The sequence below is a fragment of the Typha angustifolia genome, chromosome 14 (genome assembly GCF_048772165.1).
Source record: "Typha angustifolia cultivar Huaian chromosome 14, ASM4877216v1, whole genome shotgun sequence".
NCBI classification, from domain to species: Eukaryota; Viridiplantae; Streptophyta; class Magnoliopsida; order Poales; family Typhaceae; genus Typha; species Typha angustifolia.
In genome coordinates, this window is record NC_133252.1 from 1358764 (window position 1) to 1385074 (window position 26311).

At 37.1% G+C, this 26311-nt stretch overlaps 4 protein-coding genes across 7 annotated transcripts; 2 read left to right on the top strand and 2 right to left on the bottom strand.

Annotated features, from left to right (window-relative positions):
• Window positions 1-367: 367 nt before the first annotated feature.
• LOC140775470 (serine/arginine-rich splicing factor SR30-like) lies at window positions 368-7440 on the bottom strand. 4 transcript variants are annotated; one of them, XR_012106755.1, is made up of 16 exons: window positions 7351-7439; window positions 7062-7153; window positions 5242-5307; window positions 4911-4985; window positions 4716-4824; window positions 4571-4617; window positions 4440-4497; window positions 3545-3594; window positions 3277-3333; window positions 3075-3190; window positions 2901-3005; window positions 1517-1605; window positions 1264-1430; window positions 881-914; window positions 723-809; window positions 568-636 (listed from the first exon to the last, which is right to left on the bottom strand). XR_012106755.1 is itself a non-coding variant. In XM_073118784.1 (14 exons), exons 2-14 carry the CDS (start codon window positions 7146-7148, stop codon window positions 622-624), a joined length of 906 nt encoding a protein of 301 aa, XP_072974885.1. In that variant the 5' UTR covers window positions 7149-7153; window positions 7351-7439; the 3' UTR covers window positions 368-621. The 4 variants fall into 4 exon arrangements, 1 of the variants encoding a protein (XP_072974885.1); XR_012106756.1 differs by lacking the exon at window positions 1264-1430 and having other exon boundaries at window positions 7351-7440; XR_012106754.1 differs by having other exon boundaries at window positions 881-1430.
• A 1123-nt stretch (window positions 7441-8563) lies between these two features.
• LOC140776101 (uncharacterized) lies at window positions 8564-9393 on the bottom strand. The gene has a single exon (XM_073119676.1). The coding sequence runs from the start codon at window positions 9296-9298 to the stop codon at window positions 8930-8932; it is 369 nt and encodes a 122-aa protein (XP_072975777.1). The 5' UTR covers window positions 9299-9393; the 3' UTR covers window positions 8564-8929.
• A 2012-nt stretch (window positions 9394-11405) lies between these two features.
• Window positions 11406-13116, top strand: LOC140776102 (uncharacterized). The gene is made up of 2 exons (XM_073119677.1): window positions 11406-11718; window positions 12771-13116. The coding sequence occupies exons 1-2, from the start codon at window positions 11475-11477 to the stop codon at window positions 12845-12847; spliced, it is 321 nt and encodes a 106-aa protein (XP_072975778.1). The 5' UTR covers window positions 11406-11474; the 3' UTR covers window positions 12848-13116.
• A 3190-nt stretch (window positions 13117-16306) lies between these two features.
• Window positions 16307-26109, top strand: LOC140775636 (putative E3 ubiquitin-protein ligase LIN-1). The gene is made up of 17 exons (XM_073119017.1): window positions 16307-17219; window positions 17752-17818; window positions 18059-18322; window positions 18883-18944; window positions 19089-20225; window positions 20932-21073; window positions 21309-21554; window positions 21710-22007; window positions 22474-22595; window positions 23680-23799; window positions 24160-24291; window positions 24369-24491; window positions 24754-24864; window positions 24989-25132; window positions 25217-25342; window positions 25441-25557; window positions 25649-26109. The coding sequence occupies exons 1-17, from the start codon at window positions 16528-16530 to the stop codon at window positions 25664-25666; spliced, it is 3921 nt and encodes a 1306-aa protein (XP_072975118.1). The 5' UTR covers window positions 16307-16527; the 3' UTR covers window positions 25667-26109.
• Window positions 26110-26311: the final 202 nt, after the last annotated feature.

Consider the following 26311-nt stretch of genomic DNA (forward strand, 5'->3'; position numbering starts at 1 on the left):
TTCTCAACAGCTAATTTAATCCAACTATTCTAACTTTTTAAGGGTTCTGATATGGTAACGTAACGCGATTAGATGCCCAAGTAGCAATACAACACTCAAAATCATATCTTTTTAGCCGGAAGATCAAATGACGGACAAACACACAGCTGCATTAAGGTAGCAAACTTTTAGCCGACTTCAAGGGAAAGTTCCAACTTTGGAAAGCATAACGTCTCATCATCGGAACTCTGGACTAAAAGAAGTGCAAGCAAGCATCCTCTCTAATTCCAGATATAATGCTACGCTACGGGAAAAATGATTTCTCATGCTTTCCACAATCTCATAAAGATAGTGATGGCTGGGTAAAAATTAATTAATGAAAGAAGCATTATAAGACTCCAAATGTCTAACGTCATTCATTGATCATATAAGATGAAAGCCAAACATAGTACTTAGCAGTACCTAGAGAAGTTAAATAAGCACTCTGCCACCGAGTTAAGTTACATCATTATCCCAACTTCAATCTGATACAGCTAAATCATAAACAGAAGTTACTGCAACTGCAGAGTAAAAGAAATAGCCCATAAATTTCAACATTAGTGGCCCGGGCAATCTGGCACATCTTGGATGAGAACGCCAGCTTCATTCAGATTTCGCCTGTAAAAGTATGGTGTATTAGAAAGAAGCAACAAAATTTGTAGCACTAGAACAACAGCTAAACTACTAGGAATGTATGCTTTTACAGCAGGCGAACGAGAGCGCGATGGACTCCTGCTCCTGCTAGGGCTTCTTTTCCTGGGGCTTGGACTTGCTGATTTGCCAGGAGGAGGCTGCATAACAAAAGTTAGTTGAACAAAAGAATTTGGAACAATTAAGTCGCCAGCCAAAAGATGCAACTTACAGAAGCATTAGGGGATTTGGATCTCGATCGTGATCTGCAAAAAGTTCCAGAAACAACCGAATTCAATATCCAGAACGCTGCTTTAACAGCTTGATCCAAAAGCCTCGACGCCTCTTCCACGTCAGAGTAACCATATGTAAAGGGAAAAGAACTCAAGAATCTTCAGAAGCAATTATTTCTTAATTATGAATCATGCATAGAAGTTCCAACCAAAGTAAAGGTAGGTAAGTAGGTAGGTAGGTAGGTGGGCGAATAAATCTGACTCAAGGAAAGACAACAAAACAACTGGCATTTTGATGTTGTAGAGCCAAGGCCTAGGGGACAAAGAAATTAATTCTTTAAGAACTTAGAGAGGCCGAGCAAGAGTTATATTTTGATTGTACCACCAGTAAAGACATCCTGAATCCTTAGCGCGACTCCTATATTGTAGTGATGTTGGAGAAGAAATGGCAATACTTGTTATTACCACTGAATTGATGTGCCTCACTCCATTTAGTTCATGACAATCCAGCTCTACTATTGAAACCATCCTTTCTGCCCCCAGTGAGCTCTGACGGTTATCAATACAGCCAATAAGGTAAAGAAATTAAGATGCTTTTTAGGTTTCCAGAGCTGCTCATCTATGAATCAGCATACCTCAGACAACCAAAGAGCTGTATGCAAATGGACCAAATCCCATCATCAAGATCCTAATATGCACCCCATATCGCCGCATAAGCCCAAATCTAACAAACAAACAAGGGAATCTTCAAAAACACAAGATGATAACTAGACAGCTTAGCACGTTCTAATTATCCTCCAACACTCGGACGAAAGCAATCTGGATGCAAGCATACAAACTTGCAGAGAAACCACAGCCACCTATGACTACAAGTAGGCATCATCAAGACACATCCAACAAGAAACCAGTCCAATCCCAGAAACGAGAAAATAAATTTTGCACTTGCAGAACCAAAACTGAAAAATAGAAAGTGGCACAACCAGTAGGGTGCAAGATCTAAAAACAAATTAATTTCCGAATGCCAAAAAATCCAACGGCATTCAATTTTACTAGTGACTGAAAAAAAAAACAAATTAAATGAAAATTTCTGACCGGGGATAAAAAAATCGCAAGTAATTAACAAAGTATCGACAGCTATATGTACAGGCAATTGTACATTTAGACCAGAAAAGCAGTGGTTAGCAAAGTAACAATAGCCATATGTATATAACAAATTGCCTTTAAATTGGAATCATGTGGAACAAAGAAAAAGCTGGACTAAGACATTTTTTTTTACAAATTTCTCCGAATTCAAATAAAGTATACCCATCAAGTGCAAGCCCTTTCACACAATAATACACATTCACAGCTTGCTTCATGTACATATTGATCAGAAGATTTGTAAGATATAAATATTTGGTCTCCAAGATACAGCAATTATCAAAGAAATGGTGTCCAACTCTTGGTCATCAGTGATCTTCCAATATTTGTACAAAATGTTTAGGATGTTTTAGAGATTGGAAGTGTCTAGTCAGTCCAGAATATGACTACGGACTACCTAAGAGGAAAATTATTGGCAGACAAATGGAAGTTCATTGCGACGGTAAGGTAAAAATACTATATACCACTGATAGCAGCTTTTCCAAACCCAAATTAATTTATATTGGTTATTTAGCACATCAAGGAAGTAAGTGTGACTCAGATTGAATAATCATGAGTATTTCGGCATATTCAACATTGATTCTTTCCTTCTCTAAATTTTTTCCAAATGCAACATCATTTTAAAAATAAATTACCTTTGCCTCCTAATATGGTTCTCTATCTGAAAAATCTAAACAAATCTAACTGAACTAAACAATGCATATTATTGATTAAAATTCTTCACATTCTAAAAACTGCTCACTGGGAAACAAGAAAGAATGGGTACAAAACATTACTTTCCAAAAAGAAACAGGAAATAGCATCAAACTTAATCATTTACCATATCTCATTGACTACAGAAAGTAACACTACTTGGAACTAGTTTAATGCAAACTATACCTTGACAAAGAGCGTCCTTTTGACCCTGAACGTGGATGGGGTGAAGCAGATTTTGATCGAGATCGTGATAAGGAATGACGTGCCGGCTTTGCCTTCGGAGACTTACTGCAGAACACATTCAAGTTACATTAAAAGTTCATCCACTTGTAACAAGGAGAAAATTTTCCACCAGACCTTGGGCTCCTGCTCCTGCTGTAGCTGCGACTGCGGCTTGGGCTTCGGCTTTTTGAGTAGGATCGGCTACGGCTTCTGCTCCTGGATAGGCTTCGCTTGGAATCATACTCCTTCACCTAGAACATAGTAATAGATACCACCTAAGAATGTTCCAGAACTTACACATGCTGCAGAAGTGAACTAGAATAAAAAATTATCATACCCTTATGTATGCCCGGGAAAATGCATTCCGGAATTCCGAGTCATCGAGCTTCCTAATCTGCAAAGCAGAATAACAATCACTACAAGAGGCACTACCAAACACCATCAATGGTACAATAAAACTAAAAAAGATATTATCTCTGTTAGTCATATAAGTCATATTTCATCATAATAGGTTGTAAGTGGAGCACAAACTCCAGAGTGAACAGTTCAGAGAGAGTAGATTTGCAACTACTTTAAAGCATAGGCAGAAAAGAAAATCAACTCACCGCATACTTCATATCATCATAGTTTGTATAGTCTACAATACCTGTAGTACCTGTAGAACCAGTTAATAAACCATTACTAACATGGTAAAAACTAAAAATGTATAACAACAGGTTAACATGAAAGCTCATAAGTAGTTACACAGAAAAACCAAAACAGCATGTCCCAACAACATCAAAGAAAAAGCAATACATCCAAGCCTTATCCCTTTAAGATGAAATCATCAAGAATAGTTTGGCATGCAAATCAGAAACTTCAAATGCAACTATAAGGACTCTAAAAGCAAAAGTACTCAATTTAAAGGAAGCTCTAAGAGAAAAACTCAATTTAACTAGAAATCTCTAAAATTCAAAGGTATTGAACTGCAATTCATGCAGCTCAATGTGTCTCCCTTCAAGGGACCTATATTTAAACTTAAAAGTACCAATAGTGGACCCTATTGTCTATCAGCAAACCAACCTTCAGGTTTTATTTGATATTGACTTCCTACCAGTAAAGTTAACCTCTCTGCCACGCCATCCTCAATTAGTATTCAGAAATGCCCAAACCAAATTAGAGTCTAAAACACAATTTAAAAATAGAACTAAGAATCCCAATCACCATATCTGAGGATATAGAAATTCCAAATCCTTAACCCTTTTCTCCCACGGTCACAACTGGCTAAAGCTAAAATTCTATCCAAATGTGTTTTAGAACCTCCTGAAAAGTGAGCAGCAGATAAAACTATCTCAAAACAGAATTGGTACATTAATGATTTATTTCAATCCTTGCACAACAAGAATGATGAGCAAACACCAAATGTGTGATCCACAGATAGCTCTCTGAGTTCAAATACTTTAACAAGTATCAAAATGAGAAAATAAGCAAAGAATTTATAAAAAGTTTACTGCAGCTGACCTCCACCCTCACGGAACACTTCAGAGAAACAAACATCACCAGCTTTCCGCATGTGGTCCTAAAGATATGAATATACAAATTAGCAAATAAAAGACATATTGTGAGCATGGACTTATGAACATGGAACAGACCTTTAGGTCTTGCCATGAAGCAGAAGAAGGTAGACCAGACACCAGAACTGCATGGGTCAACACAAAAGAAAAAAAAATATATTAACCAGCACCACATACATGAAAAAAAAAGAATTGGTGCTATCAAATTTAACAGATAACATACCACGATATTCAGAGCGCCTAGAGACACCACCGCGACGTCCCCCACTGCTGTAGCTGCTATGGCGATCGTAGGATGAAGACTGGCCCCTTCCGCCATGGGCAAGTTCCACCTGCATATAAATGCAGAAGTTTAGGAAAGAATAAAACTGTAATCTCAATGCTCAAGATATATGACACAAAATTTATTTGTGCCTACTCGTAATCTGTGGCCATCAAAATTATAACCATCACGACCACGTATAGCATCTTCAGCATCACGAGCATCTTCAAACTGCAATGGTCAAAATAGACATATCCAATAAACAAGATGCAACTATATCAATATACTAGGACAATATATTCAAACATTTAAAAAGCAAGTAGAACTGCTAATATATAAACTCACTTACTACAGTAGTATACTACTGCTCTGGTTCTATAATAGCATATGGAATGCAAAACAAGTGATAAAATTGCCAACTACAAGAACATGCTTCTTCATAGAGTCTCAATTTAAAGATCACATGTGTTTCCAAAGATAACATTACCTCGACAAATGCATAACCAGGTGGCCTCGGAGGAATCTTCAAATCAATATCAACAATTGGTCCATACTGCATAGCCACATTCAATAAAATTTGAGTTACATATGCAAATAGAAGAAAGAGTGATTATGATATTATTTGGCTCTTTTTGACACATAAATGGCCTACCGCATGAAGAGATTTATGCTACGGGAAAATACATCTTGTATACATAGATCATTAGGAAGAACAGTTTTCTATAGAAGTTCACCCCACAAGAAAAAATATATTAGCCAACCCCACCCCCCCCTAAAATAAAAAACTATATGGTTCACCTAGGCAGTCTTGGCCCTAAATTTACACAGTTGCTATGTACCTAAGTGCATCTCCTACCTTGGTTGCCTACTACCTACAAACTTTTAGAATCATGCTAATAGAATTCCAACATCCAGTGTTACAGTATATTATTAAATATTAACAAAAACATCAAACATTACTAAATTTGCAAATAAGGGAAATAAATAATTTAATAAATAATAAGGATCCCCTCAAGATATAGAACAAAATCATTCCATACAGCAAAAAATGTGCATAAAAGAACAAAATACATCAACTTGGCATGCCCTATCAAGTTCACATTAAATACTAAAATTCTCACTCATGACCTTTATAGGAAAATATAGCAACTGGCAAGTATGATACAGAGCACCACGAGAGCTCATACGAGAGCAATGAGCTCTTAGGAATAATTTTCTCTAAATGAAAGCAGCACAAAATACTATGAAACATGCACTGAACTGGGAAAAGGAATTATACTTGGGTATATTCCATCGGCAAAAGAATAGCTATCATCATATAGGACTAGCCAAATTCCTATTAAATACTTATCCTATAAATCGCAATCAGTTCTTACTTCTTAGGTAGGAAAGAAAAAGGAAGCCAGAATCAGTAATTACAAATTTTAAAAAATATGTAGGAGATGAATCTAATTTTGCTTCACACTATTTGTTCTTTTTGACAGAAAACAATATGTACAAGCTGGGTAAAAGCAAGTAAAATCTGCAGCAGAATAAATTATTTGGGCAAAAAGACAAAGAATACAGACAGTTAACACAATTATTAAATGAAATATCAAGTTTAAACATAATTCAACAAATTTCAATGCTCCACATGTGCTGATGGAATATATCTCATCCAGACTGTAGATATCTTTAACCTAGGATCAGTCATTAAAAATCAGGAAAAGGTGCTACAATTACCATAAATCTCCAGATAAGGTGCTACAATAAAACCCCTTCCACGAAAACCAATTGGATGTGTTAATCTACACACATTAGGTGTCAAAGACATTGATTCATCGCCCAATCTATTATACATATGACCACTCCACCATCAAATATTCAATTTCTATATACAAAAGTTTTCATTAAAAACATCAGCAACCACAGATACATCTCTCCTAAAGAGCACCAATAAGGCAATACCTAACATTATGAACAGTTAACAATTCCAAGAGGTTGTCCTAACAGAGAAGATCATCTTTACTAGGCAGGACCACCATAAATCTTCATGGAGCAAAAGAAGTGGTCCAGACATTGAATATATCACATTCTAGAATGCAAATCTTTCACATAAGCAAGTCTCTAGAGTGTCGTCAAAAAAGGAGATGGTGTTGATCACTTCTTGGGCCAAAAAGTAACTCCAGATATTTCAATCCTATTAAATCTAAATAGGGTCGAACAGTTACGCGGCGCAATTAAGAAGATGACGATTTTTCTCACAACATCTAACTCCTCAAATATAAAATAACAATTAAAAAAAAAGTACATTGTTCAAGAACGGACCTTGTAAAACAGATCCTCGACCTCTCTCTCACGGATGTCTCCAGGGAGGTTACCCACGTAAAGTGTTCGGCTCGAGCGCCTACTCATATTTCCTGCAATCCCAAAATTAAAACAAAGAAGAACCAAATAAAGAAACTTCAGGGTAGAATCACCAAGATAGATCTCTTCGTCAGAACACCATTAAAAAGAAGCAAGATCGAGTCTTTATGGGAGAAGCCCTAAGTTTTAGAAAAAGGAAGAGGCAAAAAAAGATCGAGAGGCTAGGGCATCGTTGTTGAGAGAGACCAACCTAGGAGACGAACTCGACGGCGGATTTCTCAAAAGAGTCGTCCGGTTCGAAGGAGAGGGAGATGGGCTTTTTGGATCAACTCGGGTGAGGAGAAGGGTATATAAAGACCTTGTCTGCTTTAAGATTCGCGTACGTCATCTGGACTGTTGAATTCGGGTTAGGGTTTCAAATACAGCGTGGCCCAATTAAGAGCCCACGTAAGCTAACTAGGATTTTTTATTGGGCCGGCAGTCGGCCCAGCCCATAGCTCCACTAACCCTCTGAGATGGATCTCGACTTCCTATAGGATCGTAACAACACTATAAATAGTTCCAGGTCTTCTTCACCGGCGGAGTGGCTCTTCCCCACCGCCTCTTTAGCTGCTTCCTAATTCCAATATTGAGCTTTTTTTAAATTTTCATCAATTATCTTCGAATCAACATAATATAATATGCCCGCCCATAAATATATAATTATTTTTATATATTATTTTACTGTATCTTTAATAAAATATGTCATTTATAAAAGTAATCTAAAAATAAAATATTATAATGTAAGTTTTATTATGAATTTTTTTCCTTGCAGTGTTGTTTTTTACTATTATAATTAATTCTAGAGCTTATATTAAAAAATCATCGTTCTACTTAAAAGTTGAACCCGTGACCTTTTTTTATCATGGCAAGATAACTAACGACTCTTAACTCTGTTGGTATTTGTAATTTATTTCACAACCACCCACCCTAGATAAATATTTAGTTATCTCGGAAATTAAGTGTATTATATTTTACCAGCAAGCATTGGATTCTTTCTCGGGGTAGATCCATACGACGGTCATCATGCAAGGGGGCAGATCCACGTGTTACAAGCAGGCGCCGTACCTCATGCCCGGGATTGCCACAACAACCAATAGCTAAAGTTAAAAACATATAGCCGGTTTGTCGACCAATGGTGAGCTGCCAGGTGTCACCGTAATAGCGATTTCCAGCCATCAAAGCTGCACGAGCTTATTATCTAGCTTTGTTCTCTTAGAAAATGCTACAATACTACGACTATTTTGTAACTTATAATTAACAGTAATTCAGGATAAATATGATATTTTCTAGCAACCATCCTCCTCACACACAGTAGGTAAAAAGTAGTTGGTAGAGGGTATATAAGTTGCGAATAATTAAAAGGACGGGGTTCCAAATGTCGTCAAACAGAAGCTACCGAAATTATTATTAACAGACTAAAATGACCAAAAAGTACCAGAATTATATTTGTAAAAATTAAAACGACGACTTCGAAGCACGAGAGAGTCAGAACAGACATAATTGATGGCTAGTTGCTACCTTTCCATGGGCCCACCGGCATATACAAACTACGACAAAAAAGAAGAAGAAATTACAAAAAGGCATCAGATTAAATCACTAAACGAAAAAGACGAGATGCCCCTGCTTGCTCCCATCACTTCCGAGTTCCCACCAAACACGGAAAAGAGGGGTACCTCGGTAATTTCAAAACTGTGACTCCTTCGAAATGACGAACACATCCTCGCATCTCGTACCATGGGGAAGGGCAGAAAGGGAATCTGCCGCATCCTCCCCTCCCTGGTTTGCTGTTACTCGTCGTCGTCCCCGCCGCCGCCGAAGAGGGAGATGCGGTTATAGAGGAGGAAGAGTATGAGGAGGAGCGCGAGGGCGACGCCGACGGGGGATCCGCCGACGCGGTGGATGGAGTCCGGCGATCCTCCGAGGGAGAAGATGCCGGAGAGGGCGGTGCCCCGATCCGAGGAGAGGAAGCGGATCGCGAGCACCAGGATGAGCGGGAGGAGGAGGAGGCCAACGGGGCTCAGGATCTCCGAGATCGCATCGGTGATCGCCTCGCCGCCGTCGCCGATCAAGAAGGGGACAGCGACGACGACGCCGATCACCACAGCGAGAAGGATCCCGTGAGGTGCGGCTCCTCGGCCTTCTTCCATCATCGCCATCGTATGCTTTCTCTTCTCTTCGCTTCTCTGTTCTCTTTTCCTCGTATTTGGAATTGAGTGAGACTTGACTCTTTTGAGAGAGAAGAGGGTCGTGGGGGGAGATCGTGAGGGTATAAGTGGGAAAAGAGAGTCGTGGAGAGTGGAGGGAGAAATACTATGCAGCTTTAGTTATAGGAATATAGTACATTTAGTAGTTGGCAGCACTTGACTGGGCGATTAGAAACTTAGTTTCATATTTGTAGGAAATTCCTGCGATAGGAGAGGTAGGGAAATAGGTGACTGGAGAGTGGGGTTTTGCCTCGTACGTCGCATCGGGAGTTTGAACTTTGAACTTCGAATAGAAAGTCGTGCGAATGGGTAGTTTGGTGAATGGTAGAGGAGAAAAGTTGGACTAAATGAGGAAGAGCATACTAAAGATCGAGATGTCATAAGAAATGACATTGGAAGTACCCAAAGCAATACTCTATTACCTATGCGTTCTTTCGGCCTTCGGTAGTCGGAAAAGTGGGAAAAGAAGGGAATAATGGAGTTCAATATTTAGGAAAATTTCTACTCTTTGTAAATCAAACTTTATATTTTTATTAAATATGGGTAGAAAATACTTTTAATTAGATTTACGCTAATACAATTTCTGTCATAAAAAATATTTTATTAATTAATATTTTTAAAAATAACTAAAATGTTCTTATTTTTCTTTTCTCTTTTCTTTCTTTTATGGCACAATCAAACGAATATCAGATCATCTTTTACTAATCGAGGCTTCATCAAACTTCAGCCTCCTCATACTTAAAATTTTCGATAACATCCACTCCCTGGTCGGAGCTACTACTCTGCTATCCACATCTCCTACATCATCTCGATCTCTTAAATATTTGATGGTTCATCATGCATGGGCAATAATAATGGCACACTTTCGTCATTTTGGTTGAGCCATATCAAGTTCTACTAGTACAAGTCTATGGCGACCTCCTCACTGCTTTTGCGCTAGACCTAGATGACTTCTACAATGTCTTTGGTGGTTCGTTACTCACTCTCTTTCATTAGCGATTCTTCGTCAAAATCCAAATCCCTTCTTATGGCATCATTGTACGGAATAAGACTTTCGCTCGATAGTGGTGCTGATCAAAGATAGTAGCAAAGGTCGGTGGATCTTACCAGAGTTCTAGATCTCAAAGAGGGAGATGGGAATGATAAAGAATGGGGATGGCTTTTATGACTATGATATATTCAAATCAAATCGTGGAGGAGTTAAGATATAGGTTGGGTTGCATTAGGTTTGATTGAATTGGGTTAGGTTGAATTAGTATAAGTCAGAAAAATATGAGTTAGTTAAGGGTATTTCTATAATATTTTTAGTATAGTTAATTTAACTTAGTGTTTTAGTTAAATTTAACTAATAAGTCTAATATCTTGGTATCTTTTACACATGGTTAATAAAAAATAAAAAACTTAATTTGTAAATAGTAAAAATAGCGAACGTAAAACATAAATATATTAAAAGTATCTATAAATTGTTAGTTGTAAGTCACACGATTAGCTATATAATATGTCTATCCATATATTTTGGAGGTAAGAAAAGAAAAAAGAAAGAAAAATTTAGTTTATTAAAATATCTTTACCTTCTCAAAGTGCATTTTCATTTTTCAGCTTTTTCAAGGTGATAGATTTTTATTATTTCTATGTGATAGTTCAGGATCTAAATATAATTATCTCTTAATTATATTCTACTTCTTGTTTAGTTCATTGTTAATATCCTTTTAGCATAATACCAGTGGATTTATACGTTGCGTGTGCATTACCTCATGCAATTAACTATGACTAATGATCAGGTATATGATTGATAACTAGCTAGCAATATACACAATTTGCATATCAGCAAGATAAGAGCATCATTAACGCGAGGGAGGTCCAGACAATCAGAGACACCGCTGAGAAAGGTTAGAGAAATGAATACAGATGCATTGTTGGGTGGATAAAGAATTAAAACTGGATGGCTTTGTAATCTTTGGTCTTTTTGATGGCAAAATTAGTATAACACTAATAGGTATAGCGCATATTTGCAAGGAATAGGCCCCTTTATCCAAAGGAATAAGCCCACTTATCTAACTTGGGCCGATTGGAATTGCGAGAAAAGGGGGGGCTTTGGAGTCGCTCCGTTTTGGCGAGACGAGTCGAGATGGCGGCGGTTGCGGAGGCGCTGGGGTCGTACCGAGCGCTGCTGCGGGCGACGCGGCGGACGTTTGCTGGCGACGCGATGATGATGACGGAGTCGGCGAAGGAGATCCGGCGGCGGTTCGAGGAGAACCGCCACGTGGCGGCGGCGGAGGAGGTGAGGAGGCTCGTCGACGAGGCGCGCGAGGCCTCCCACTTCATCTCCCACATGATCGTCCAAGCCCAGCGCAGTGACTCCGGTGGATTCGGTAAGATATTTCACGGAAAGATCTCTATTTTTCTTATGGCAGTTGATATATTACGAGTAGAATTTTCCGTTTTCCTCTGATTGAAGAAAGTATAGGCTCTGGAATTAGGGTTTTAAGCTGGCTAAGGTGCCAATTGTATATTCGAATTGAGATAAAGTAGAGAGCCTCTAGAGAGTAATTCAAGACACAAACACACGGAGAAATGGATTTGTTCCTCATCGAACAATGCCTGTGTCTAATGGCACTTCTCTAGTGTCACTTCTTTTCTTCTTCTTTTGTAGAACTCTTCTCTTGTACATGCCTAAATTCTCTCCCTATCTATATTAAGGAGTGATTTGAACTATGGACTCTACTACAATTTCTCCATTGGGTTAACCAAAACTTACAAGGAAGACCAACCACAATTACTTTTTTTCCCTCTTGGAAGTTTATCACTAATTTCCAGAGGACGTCATGCGAAAGGAGCTTACTTTAGACTTGTATAACCTATATGCCTGAATTTCTACATTGACAACTAACAACTTATATACAACGTAGTAAATGAAGAACCTGGAGACTTCATTATCTCAGTAAAAAACTTGAAATTGGTCATGATCCATAATTGGAAATTTTTTTTTTGATAAATATTAGAAAGAAAGGAAGAGAAGTTTTAAATAGTAAATATCTTTTTGCGCTCTACCTTTGCAACGAGGTTAGTTGCAAAGGAATAGCTATAATAGGTCGCATTGTAGCCTAATGGTCTAATAATTATATATGATACAATTCTTTACGCTTTATATTTAGTCTTTTACTGTCTTGTGTCAATGGCAGGTATCACTACCTGTTCACATGGTGGAAAATTTTTATCTTTTGACCTTCTATTGATTTGGTTTCTCTTTAGTATTTTTAGTGTCCCTATGTCAATTGTAGGTAGGAAAGCCAGTTTACATGGTAGAATATTATTGTCTGTTGACTTCCATTGATTTGATTCTTAGGTCAAACCTCATTTCTTTATCCTGGCTCTGCAGTTATTGAGTGTTCTTTTCTCTAATTGCCTATATTTACAATTGCAGTTGTAAAGCCTAGTAAAGAACATGCTGGAGCGACATTGGAGATTCCGTCAGAAGAGGCTCTCTCTAAATCAACCTAAGTAGTTTTCAGAAGCAAAAAAGTTCTCTTTAAAATCAACATAAGAAGTTTTCAGTAGCAATAAGGTGAAAGGTGATCGATTTTCTATTATTGCTGGTCAAACATACAGATATTAGTTAATGGTTTCTGTTCTAGAGCTATGGTCAACTAACTGCAGTGCCAGGCAGTTGTATTCTTTTGTATTCCAACACTTCATCTGTGCTGTTTTTCAAGCAGAACTTGTAGTGCATGACATTTTGGAATCTGGCCCATGTGGGCTTGTTGCCCTCTTGCTCCTCTCCATGATACTCGTGAATCTTCATTATCTTGAGATATCAGAAAAAACAGGTTTATATATAGTTCCTGATTGTCAGGTAATTATCATGGAACTCATGGAATTTTGTTAAAACATGATAATATGATAAATTTATATCTATTTTGTAATTCTTTCTATCTATGTCGTGTTGGTACAAGTAGGAAGTGTGTCTGATGTTATCTAATAAATCTTTCAAGAGTCTCAGTAGATTCTAAGATGTCATGGAATGCTACATGATTTAGAATAAACAAGATATATGCAGGATTTGAATAGCACATGCATAATAGGTTTTTCTTCATATGCTATCTATTTATTTCTGACCAGCTAGACATGGATTCTTCATCATCTATACTCCCTTCAGTTAGTTAATGGGGACCTAACAATACTTCTTCAGTTTAACATTTTTGTGGTGCTTTCACCTTCTTGCAACAGCATCTTTTCTTTGATCAATTATAGGGAATCCAATAAGGTGTGGCATCATGAATTGCAACAAATGTCATGCATTAATGAGCTCAAATACAATGGCAAAGATGTCGTCTAGGAACTCAGCTAGTGGTAGCTTTATTGATTAATTGTGAAACGGAAGATGTAACTATAATCAATGGTGTACTTGAGATTGGGTGATAGGAGAAACCATGAACCCCAGAGGCAAACTGTAGTCATTAGAAACTTGCATCAGGAAAATTCTAAGTCTTTAATTAATTAATTTTTATTCTTTTGAGTGTTTTCTTCCTTTTAATAAATGCTTGACATGCTTTGATCCCAAGTCCTGATGCCAACTTTTCCGGAACTTTTGTTTGATCAGTACAAAGAAAAATAATATTCTGAAGTGATATTTTAGAGAAAGGTTGAGAAATTTTGAAGAAGGAACACTCGGATGGATTATATTGAAAATTTAGTACTATGACTAGCAAAGTCACTTTCAGTATGGACCAATATGGATGATTGCCTTAGTTCGAGGGCATCATTATTTAGTGTGACAGTAAAACTTGTCATCTTATATATATATCTGGTGTTGGTGGCAGTTGTGCGTTTCACAGAAGCATTACAAGGTTAAATTCTTGTTTCCTCCTTGGTGTAAATAGTATCAGTGGAATAATTAGTACTATGAATTCTCCATTATATCAGAGCATAGTTCATCTTCTGTTACTAAACTTGTCTTCATTTGGGTAAATAATGCTCATCTAATGCATATGCAGCATCCAATCAAATGCTTTACTGATATAACAAAGTTTCTGATTTGTACTCTACTGCCAAGTTGTTCTGCTTTAGTCAAAAAGTGATTATGTTCGATATGGTCTACAATCCAGACATAACTTTTCTATATCCATTATTGGATTCTTCACAGGTTGGAATTTTATGGCTCTAGTATAGCAAATTGGACTGCTATCATTGAATAATCTCTTGATGTTTACTGTGTTAAAGTGTTAATAAGTTAGTAGTAACACAGGCATCCTTGTCATCCCATCACATTTCCAGGTTGTTGTGAATCACCTTTTTGGATCACAAGGGACAAACCAATTTCTTATTAAAAGGATTGAGAGCCATTCAGAAATACTTCCAAGATTGGGACCAAGTGGACAGGTTGTGCTCCACTCTCTCTTTGACAAAAGCATAAGCCAACAAATAGCAAAAGGATTCTACCCTTCTAGGAGTATTGGTAAAGGAATTTAAGGGAGGTTTACAATATTGGCCAAGTGATTGTTTGAAGTACTCTGTCAAGATTCTTTAGCTTAATGCTATGCGTCTGAGAGGATAAGGATGTACTATGAAGAATAAAATCCAAATCTATCACAAATCATTTGGCCATTGAAGCATTTTATTATCTTTGATCTCCAAAACTTCCACAAATCCATCAATCCACAGGATTCTGCCAAGAAAAATGTTAAAAAGTGGGTAATTAACAATCTCAGAGAGGTTTTATGGACTAATGGCTTTAACTAGGTGATACTAACCTTTTCACTTTCTCTCCAAATATTAAACAGATTAGCAACATAATTACATAGCCAATCTAATGGAAGAGGGAAGCAAGGATATGACAGACTAGTGCATAAAATAAGCTAGTAGTTTGGCACATGACATAAAGGCACCTTGTCCATTAAATTGAATATAAAAAAAGTGGGAAGAATGTAGAAGAAACAGTTCGTTAAAAGATCGCCTTCTAAACTAGTGAATTGCCCCCATCATTCCAAAGGCTACAAGAGCTCTCTTTTTTTTTTGACTAATCTATGTCTGCCTTAAATTATTTTTAATAGTCTAGCACTCTTATATATAAAATTAGGTATGTTTTAAAATTGTTGTCTCATATTTTTAAATACTGAGTATATATGAAAATTTTAAATCATACTCAAAAAATTACCAAGTCTGAATTTTTTTTCTAAAATCGTTGATTAGAAAACTAATTTATATTCAAAAAAAATTCTTGAAAAATTTGACAAATATTTTGAGTGATTTTGAAAATGTGCGAGACCAGTAAAAAATTATCTGGGAAGGGCTAGTTTGGTGAAAAACTATAGTATGTGGAAGAACAGTTCATTGAAAGATCGCCTTGTAAACTAGTACATTGTCCCATCATTAGAAAGGCCACAAAAAGTTAAGAGTTTTTGACTAATCTAAGTCTGCCTTCGATTTTTTATTTATACATAAATGTTAGATATGTTTTAAATTTGCTGTCGGTCACATTTATAAATACTGAGTCAGCAATTTATATAGAATCTTTTCTTTCATAAAGAATTATTTTTTGATTAAGCAATTTCTATAGAATTCGTTCATCGGAAAAGTAATTTATATGGAAAATTAATTTAACGTCAAATTGGCAAATATTCTTTTTGAGTGCTTTGTATATATAAGTTTTGAAATGTTACGCCCTTTCTTCCTCTTCGCTCTTTCCAATACGAGGCTAACACACACATATATAAAATATTAATTTGATTTTTTTTTATCAAAATTAAAAAAATAAAAACATAGGATAAAGTACAATTTGCTCCCATTATGCTTTGGATCTAGAAATATCGACTAAATAACTCTAATTTATGTGGAATAATTTTAGTGTTGGGAATATTATTATTTATTATTATTATTATTATTATTGAGGAGGGAGTTGTTTTGGTGATGCATGTTTGCCATGTTTCCTTGTTGTGGCGGGAAAAGGCAAAGGTTAGCAACGGTCACATTATTCGTCTTGTAGTCGCGTAGCCATGGAGATGGACCCTCACCCTTTCTTGTTCTTTTCCCCTGCTACACTCACGAGCGAACGTTCCATCCCATGTCCTTTTTCTCCTCTCTTCCTCTGCCTCTTCCTCTTCCTCTTCCTCTTCCTGTTCCCATTCCCCTTATCTCCTCTTTGATCTCCCTAACTTCCATTCTATCTCAATTGCATCCTCATCATGGCTCTCGTCTCCACCTCTCCACCATCCTCCTGCTTCGACCAAAGACTAGGCCTCGACGCCATCCGCGCGCTCGTCTCGATCGTAAACCACCACATCCACCGCCTCCTCGCCGACCCGGTTGCGCGGAGATCCCTCCACCTCAAATGCCGCGCGGATCTCGCTGCGTCGAACCATGGCTTCTTCGAATTCTCCGAGCAGTCAGTGCTGTCCAACCTGTACTGGGGCGTCGAGAGTATCGAGGCTGCGATCGAGTCCGATTCCGAGGAGGATCGGACCTCCCGCCTCGTCAACTCGGAGAAGATGCTGCAGATGCCGGCGATGCTGGAGGAAGACGGGAGCACCGCCGGGATCGCGAACCGGTACATCGTTTGCTGCTCCTACTTCTACCTCGCGCTGGTTAGGAAGCTGCGAGGAGATCAATGGCAGATGACGATGCATTTCCTGCAGTCGGCTTCGATCTTTCCCCGTCTGGTCCGAGGAGAGCTCGCGCCGGAGTTAATGGAGAGACTCTTCGGCTCTCCGAGAAGCAGAGGAAACGAGGAAGCGATGGAAGGAGAGGCAAAGAAGAAGGGGTTGAGGTACAAGGCCTGGTTGATGTATTACCAGGTAGTCTCATATGGTGAAACTCCTCCATGGAATAAAGATTGCAGCTTCCTCCACAATTCTGATACCGAATCCTGCAATCATCTGTAAGTAAATTCTTATATTTGAGACTGAGATTTAGGTAAGTAGGTAGGTAGGTAGGCATAAGCATAAAACCTAAATTTATTCATCTCATAATTAATTCATAACTAGTAAGATTAGAACCAAATCAGAAGTAACATAGATTAGATGCAGAATATTAGAATTACAGTGAAAATGACACCACCTACCTACCTGTTAGCTTTCTTCCTGCCAAGCAGAAAAGTTCAAAGAAAGATTCCTTTTATTTTAAAGTTCTTTATGTTTCTGAAACTGCCAAATTATTAAAGCATGCCACAGTGTTAAGATTCTTATATCACCAGAACCCCCCAATTAACACACCTTGCTTGGATTACAGTCAACAAACAGCCCAATTAGCCCAATTACCATCAAGCAAAGTTGCATTGTTAGAATAGTTGCTCTGAAATAATCAGCACAGCGCATAGACATTACTTGGAAAATCACTGAAATATGACTTAAAATAGCTTGTTCTCCATGAACTTTTTTATTATCTCACATTTGATTGCGGTCCATGAACAGGTTTAAACACATTACAGAATCTGGAGTTGGGAACTCTCTCTTATCTGGCTCATCACATTTTCAGCATGTAAGTACCGGATGTTTTACTCATGAATTTCTGAATCATTGCCGCCACAAGTTCATTGTCAGAATCTGAACAATTGTCCATGAAACCAAGAATGGATAAGTGACAACTGACAAGTAGAACTAGTCAGTGTTCTGCTGTTTATAGAACATAGCCAGCTAGTCTCTCTGTTAAAATTTATCCAGAATTGTTGAGAGAATCTTAAATCTTATGACTTGCATCATATGTTTCATATTTATGCAGGACAGAATAACCTGTTCAGTTGGCAACGAGAGAAGAATAGAAGAAAAGAGTAAAGCATCCACATCCAACTTAGAGGGAAGTGAAGGTGTCCCTGCTCTAAAAAATGAACAATCTCTTCTTAAAATTTTGGATGAAGATTTTCCAGAAGAAAACAAGGACATTTTCGACATACGATGTCTCCAAGATATGCTTGAAGAGTCCCAATCTGATTCACCAGTTTCCTGCTATTCACATGTTGGTTCTATGGAAGAAAGTGATTTAGAGGTAACACAGAAACCCTGTCAGGTATCCATTTTTTATGAAAGCAATATGATTATTCAGACCTCTGAATATTGAAACACACCTTTTGGAGAAAAATCCTTTTTTGCATGCGTATAACTGTGTGCTGATAAGATAGGTATTTCCTTTTCAACTGGCATTCATTGTAAACCTTTCCTGCATAATGTTGGTCAGCTCATGGGGGAGTTGAAAACAACAAAGGTGGAAACTGATGGGAACTAAGCACATATAATTTTCTTATGCTTTAATTGATCCTAATTTAATCCATGGAACTAATCTTAACAGGTGTAATAAACATATTTGCAATCTTATGATTTTGTCTATAAGAAATCTAAATTGCATGAAAAATCAAAGTAATACTATGTATGCGGCCTGCTGAATTCCAGACTCAGCGCCGACTTACCTTACCTAAAAAAATGCGAAACAACATACTTTGCTTCCTCAATCTCTAAAGTGGAACCTAATCTGAAATATAAGAGGAAGTGGAGGAAACTATAGAAGCAGTCATCTAAACCACTCTAACGGTTTTACTTTCCTTGAACCAGGTAAGGATACACAATGAAGAAAGTTCATCAAAGGTTATTATGTCATCTAAACTTAATGACAGGTACAACATGAAAGCTATAAATACTTACATACTTCTAAATGTAGCCAATTCTGAGCTTAAGTTATTATGCTATTGGATTTCTATACCAACATCCAAGTAACTGGAATCTAGGAACAGTCTAACCTTGTGTACACCTGATTGCAGATTCGCATCTCCTCCTGAATCTCATCTAGTTCATGTGGATTCCTGTGAAGCAAATGGAACCCATATGTTATCTAGCAGATCACATGGCTCACTTAACAATTTAAGGTATTCAATCTTAGATTTTATAGATGGAGAGCAATACCCTTCCTCCAAGCATTATCTCAAAGATGAGAGACCCCCAGAAAGTTCACCAAGGCATGACCTAAGATGCTTTAGCAGTTTTTCATCCAAATTTCTCAAAAAGTATAACTTCTCAGAAATAATTTCTCGTGGAAGTTTTGCAAGAAAAATAATAAAATTTTCAAATAGTGAAAAGGACTGGAGTGATAGAAGTTCAACTTTTGGAAAAGATAGTCAAATTGAACTTCTGGAAAGATTTGGAAAAGCAGTATCAACTCTTTGCTTTCCTGAACATCCAGGAAAATGTGAAGATGCTGGTTTTGAAATTACAACAACTACATGGGAGTTGCTAAATAACAGAACAGAGGTGAAATACAGCTTCGTGAAACAAGATATCCTTGATCAATTGCTAGACAAAATTTCGACCTCCAAAACAGAGAAAGTTATAAGAGCATCTGTGTCTACATTACTGCTTCTGATATCAGAAGATAGAACTATTTTAGAAGATATCAAAAGAAAGGATTTACATCTATATGGTTTGGCCAGTGCACTCAAAAGAAATGTGCATGAAGCTGCCATCCTCATCTATTTGCTAGATCCTTCACCTTTAGAGATGAAAAGTTTAGAACTGCTACCAGCACTACTGGAGGTTGCTTGCAACTCAACTGATCAGAAGGGAGCAATATCATTACCATTAACACCTACATCTGCATCAATAGCAATGATTGAAGTTCTAGTAACAGCATTTGATTATGTAACCAACAATATGCACTTGGCAGCAATTAGCTCTCCCCAAATTCTCTCTAAACTTGTAAACATTGCAATGAACAAGAACTTGGAAGAAGGTGTGGCCTTGGCAGCTATTCTTGTTAGGTGCATGCGGCTCAATGGAAATTGCAGAAAGTTTTTATCACAAGTTACTCCAGTGGATCCATTTCTCCATCTTCTGAGAAGTAACAAGAGACGTGCCAAGTTCGCTGCACTTGAATATTTCCATGAGCTTCTTCGCATGCCCAGGTATGATGTACAAGTTTTTAAATGCTATTTTTACGTAATCCAATAATTTTATGTCCTAGTGTCCTACTTATCAAATGTCATAAGCCTTAATTAGTAATTCTATCAACAGGTTATGCCATTATACTTTGCTGAGAGTACAGCCTATCTTAGTACATTGTTCGTTTTTCATTTTATTTTAAAAAATAGGGGATACACTTTTTTGTCACCTAAAAACATGAGATAATTGGAGCAAAGAACAGGACAAAACCATATAGATAATTATAAAATAATTTAGTTTTCCAATATTAAACTAGTAAACATGTAAATGTAAAATGCTCACCGAAAGACTTTTTGTTTTTACTTCTTTTATTTGATAATTCTTTGCTGATATGAAAAAGAATGGGATTTCATTTCGTTTCACTATTTTGAAAAAATTCAAGTCTAGTATTAAAGTTTTACTAAGCATAGCCCTGCAGATGAAAGAGACTTACCTTTTACATGTAACATTTTAGAAGAAACCAAAATAGCAGCGATCCACCATAAAATCACCAAGGAACATAGAAACTTGATACTTGATAAGTATCTATGGTTTAAATAAATAATCTTTTCCAGTCCCACCAATGGCAATAGCAATATGAAGTAGATCATATGCCTACAATCATGTCTCAGATTGGTGGTGCTTCTTTATGACAATCATACCTGCTCAATTTTAGCACTCATGCTTCAGGTCCTCAGCCATTCATCTCCTACATCAGATAAGAAAGCAAGGAAGCATAAGTGTTATGCATACACTGACGGCCTGCATTCAGCAAGCAGACGCTGAGCATCGACTTTTGGCAGCAAGTCTTCTGCTCCAGTTGGACATGCTGGTATAGTTTCCTGAAGGGCAGTTCAATTTTTGTTACTTAAAAGTAATATATAATACAAGTTGATAAACCAATTCAGAAGCATTGTCACGGCTATGGTTTATTATCAAAATTCTCCCATGTCAATATCCAATCATATTGAAATTCTGACTCTATGGTTGAAAGAAAGATATTATGCTACGTGATTAGAACACTGTTAGAAGTACATCTGACATCGCTGGCGCATATGAATTTACAGGAAAATTCAAATGGCAAAAGCCTATTTAGAGAAGAGGCAATTGAAGTCCTATTGGAATCAGTAGCATCTGAAGAAAATTGCAGCATACAGGCACTAGGTGCATTCATTCTTTCCAATCTTGGGGGAACTTATTCTTGGATGGGAGAATCGTATACAGCTGCCTTTCTGGTTAAGAAAACAGGTTTAACATCAATATCTCATAGAAATATGATCAGAAATGTTGAGTGGCTTGATCCTTGCCTTCAGGTAACAATCAAGCATAATCTACACACTGTCCTTTACAAGCAAAGTTAATTGTTATATTATCTAAGTAGATTTAAACTAAATATTTCGTTCCTTGATTGCTTAACTTTAAATAGAATAAACATGTAATAGTAATGCAAAAGAAACTAATCATGCAGGATTCTGAAACAAACAAATGGAGTTCTAAAACTGCAAGACGCATCATCAAAATTGGGAGTCCTGTCTTTCGTGCTTTGGTGAAGGGAATTCAAAGCAAGAATAAGAGTGTTTCACGTGACTGCCTCATCTGTATTGCATGGCTTGGAAATGAGATGGCTGTGATGGGTTTAAATAGCCTAAGACATTCTGCTGCTGAGATTTTACTAAGTGACATAGCACGCTTTCTCCATCCAGGATCACAACTTGACGAGAGGATTCTGGCATGCTTTTGTGTGTACAATTTCACTTGTGGTAGAGGTACTGCAGATATCCTAAAGATTAATGATTAGTAGATAAGGGAAGAAACATATCATCTGAAGCCTTAGAAGATAGAAATGCTAGATCATTATGCCAGACTTAACACTAAAGTATATAGGGCTGTAGCACATCTCAGATGGAACTCTAGTCCCCTTGCTCTCAAAGGTTATTTCACTGGAACGGCAAAATCTAAAAGGCAAATTTTCTTTTTGAATCTTCTACCCCTTTGAATTTCTCAAAAAGAGAAGTCATCAACTGCCACATTGAATATTATCTCCATTTCTTTGATCAACTTTTGCTAAATTCTCTGGTTAGTCAGATAAGTTTAACTATAAGAGAATAGCTCCAGATAAGTTAGGGTCAGCTGACTGACACCCTTGGAGTTTCATCAAGTAAGAATGTGTAGAAGTTCTGATTCTTCCATGTCATTTAATGGCCTTCGGCTATTTTCCTTTTCAATATGCAGGCAAGCAGAAGTTAATGAGCTTTTCAGATGGTTTACGAGAATCTCTGAGACGCCTTTCAGCTATCACATGGATGGCTGAGGAACTACTTAAAGTAACAGATTATTTCCTTCATACTAAGCCGGTGAGTTCAGCTAAAGGCTTCTCTTTATTAAGAATGAACTATTGAATAGACAGCATCTCTGTTGGGCTTAATGTGCTGCTGATTAGCACTTTCTTTGGTTTTCTTTGCCAAGAAAACCATTCATTCCTGATTTCCTGATCCAAGAAAAGCTAATGAACATGCTAAAGACCATTGGGTTAGATATTTCTTGTATGCTGAGCCTAATTGGCTTTTGCTAGATTCCAAAACTCCACCAAGCCTATCCATTTTACATTCACCAGAGATCTTACTATCCATAGATTAATCTTAAACTTGAGATTCTTGATCACATAATTAAATATAAGAAGAATTGCTACATTTTTTTTCTGTTGACAAAATGCAAAGAAGAATTACTACTTGATCTATTTTAATCATTTGTTGGAATTTACTAAGAATCAATAATCACTGTATATGGTGCGTAAATGTTAAATAATGATATGGACCAATTATAGGAAATTATTTCCACTCTTAGAAATCAAACAATTTCCCTATCACTAAATCTTGAAATATTTGTGGCCAAAAGTATCTACTTTTAACTATTTACTTGTTAAAGGCTAGCACAATCATCAACTAACTGATAACCAGCTACTGGCAGTGTCCAAAGTTAGTAAAATAAGGAGACAATCTAAGCAGCTCTAAGCATTTTTAGCCCCTAAATAAGAATAGAATAATCAGGCTATGTAGTTCTATCAGTACCTGTTTGCCTTTCAAACTTTTGATTATGTGTCATATTCATAAACCTTATATAAATACTCAAAGAATCATGGCTTTGATATCATGGTATTCAGTTTCTTTACAAGCACCAGCAGGACACTGTCTTTTCCTATTCTCTGTAAGATCTGTCTGGAAGGGAGCATCAACTCCTGGAAATGTTCATCATATTCATGTATTTTAAATTTTTAAGATGAACTTTCGAAGCATTATTAAACATCTACTAAAACCAGTACCAGCAAATTTTACTGATGAACGATTCTTGTTCAATCACGTGGCAAATTTTTTTTTTATCAGTTCCAATGAAAAATCACAGACCCCCTAATTCAGGTCATCTAATTAATGGTATATGCAGCGTGTCTCCTGTGTACATACACAAATTCTGGAAGTCGGTCAAGCTGGCAATGGAGCTGCAACTGCTATTACCTTCTATAAAGGAGAGCTTTATGCTGGTTATGCAGATGGAATAATTAAGGCAAGCATATATTTAAGATATTTTCTTATATAGAAAATAATTTCCAATCAATAAACCTCGCATATTTCTTACCATTGTACTTATTTTGATCATATTATGTGATTAGTAGCAGAGACAATCTAACTGCTAAGAAATATTTATGCAAAGCACCAAACAGATATCAATAAACAATCCTTCCAAGATAAGAAATATTTGTGCAAGAATTTGACCCAAAAAATGCACTTCTCATCCCCTGCATCAAGTGCTACTATTGCATGTAAATATAAAATAAGAATAATCCATCTGCCATGGTATGTCTCAGATCCGAAAATGAAATATTCCAAAGAACAAATGTTTTGATCCTCAGATGTTTCTATTTAGGCATGGGATGTTAAAGGACAAAGAGCCATGCTTGCAAGGGAAGTCAAAGGGCACAAAAGGGCTATTACTTGCTTTGCACTTTTTGAACCAGGGGACAACCTTCTAAGTGGATCATCAGACAAAACTATCCGGGTAAAAGTACTACCAAATGTATTGCCAGCCTAAGAATTGGAATTTAGAGAAGTAATAACATACAGTCTATTTTGCAGGTCTGGAAGATGGCACAAAAGAAACTAGAGTGCATTGAAGAGATACAGATGAAGGAGCCAGTTCAAAAATTAGGCACTTGTGGTGACAAAATCATTGCAATAATGAAAAACCGAGCATTGACAGTAAGAACTAAGAACCAAGTACTATTCTTGACACAATTTCAAGTATGAAATTATTAAGTTATTAGATCCTAGATTCCAAAGGTTCAAGCTTTAGGGTACTATTTAAAAAGAACTTCAAAGACATCTCTTGTCCATGTGCCACCTATCATTGATCAGCCTTTAGAAACATAAAACTAACTCTTGTCGATGTTCTTTTACAAAAACTCTTGACAATTAAGATCATGAAATAAGACATGACACCATGTCATAAACATTGTTTCAGGTGTCTCATTCATCAAGAAACATTCAACGTATTTGCAAGAGTAAACATGTTAAGTGCCTATCTGTGGACAAAGGGAAATTTTACCTTGGTTGCACAGATTCCAGTGTACAGGTTAGTTTCCACACCACATTGTCTCACCTCCAGCTTGCCCAAAAAATGGTTATTACTACAATCATGTTGAAATTGTTCTCTGAGAATTCCTTCTTTTTTTGACAAAAACTGAGAATTCCTTCAGGAGGTAGATGTAATAGACGGCACGAAGACAGAGATTAAGGCAGCCACAAGGAGTTGGATGCAGAAGCAGTCGATAAATTCGATTATGGTTCACAAGGATTGGGTCTACTGTGCAGGTTCTGCTGTTGAAGGATCTAGTTCAAAGGTATATCTTAAGCTTCACATGCCCACCAGACAAAAAAAGCTTAGCTACAATTTGTTAGTGTCTAAACTGATAAGGAAAATTCAGGACTGGAGGAAAAGGCAAGGACCTTCAATTACAATCGCAATGCCAAGAGGCACAAATGTGCAGGCAATGGCGGTGGTGGAGGACTTCATATACTTGAAGTGCAACAGAACTCCAAGTATAATTCAGGTAACTTTAAAGACTTCAAATCACTTGAAAATCTGTTATGTACAGTTCTACACATAAACATATTGACTTCAATCTGTCGATTTTTTTTCCCCCTATAGATCTGGTTGAGAGAAAAGCAGCAGAAGGTAGGGAGATTATCAGCAGGCAGCAAGGTTACAAGCCTCCTAGCAGCAAATGATATTATATTTTGCGGTACTGAATCTGGGTTGGTCAAGGTGCGTAAACTAGGTCATGTAGCATTGTAATAACAAATCACTTCACATTTTTCATTCATTTGCTAATTCTAACCACTATAACAAATGGCAGGCCTGGATTCCTCTGTAAAGACATGAGATAAACCACGAGAACTAGACTTTGTAAATGATCCACAACTGTTAGGCAGAAAGAACGTACAAAAGATAGAATATTTGTAAGTTTTCTCACTTTTAAGCTCAGATTAGAATAACCCCTGAGCTACAAGGAAAAAAAGTTGTATTGCCGTACTTTGGTATCATTGTACAGAATGCAATGTTCTTGAAAATAAGGTGTATGTTCCTTTGCCACCATTTTCCTAAAGGAGTATCAAGTTGAAACTTCAAGGCTTCAAATTGGCTGAACTTTTCTCAGTTCTCACTTCTTAGAAATCTTATGTTCTAAGTTCTAACCTTGTTGACATTAAATGCAAGAAATTAAATGTAAGCGTAGATATAATTCAAATAGATCATGAGATTATAGAAGAAAGAAATCACCGGAACAGGAAGCATCGGAGATTGGCTCGGGATTGAGGAGGAGATGGGCGTTTACCCTAGCTATCACTGAACCAAAGTCGGCGCTGATATTGGCATGGCTAACCACGTCTTATACTTCGTCAGGTGGCCTTCCGTTACCAGAAAGATGGATTTCGTCTGCACTCGGCTAAATCGAAGGAGTTGATTTCACAGTGTATCAAAAAGGGAGGTTTTGTGCAATACAACTAAAATTCCAGGTGAT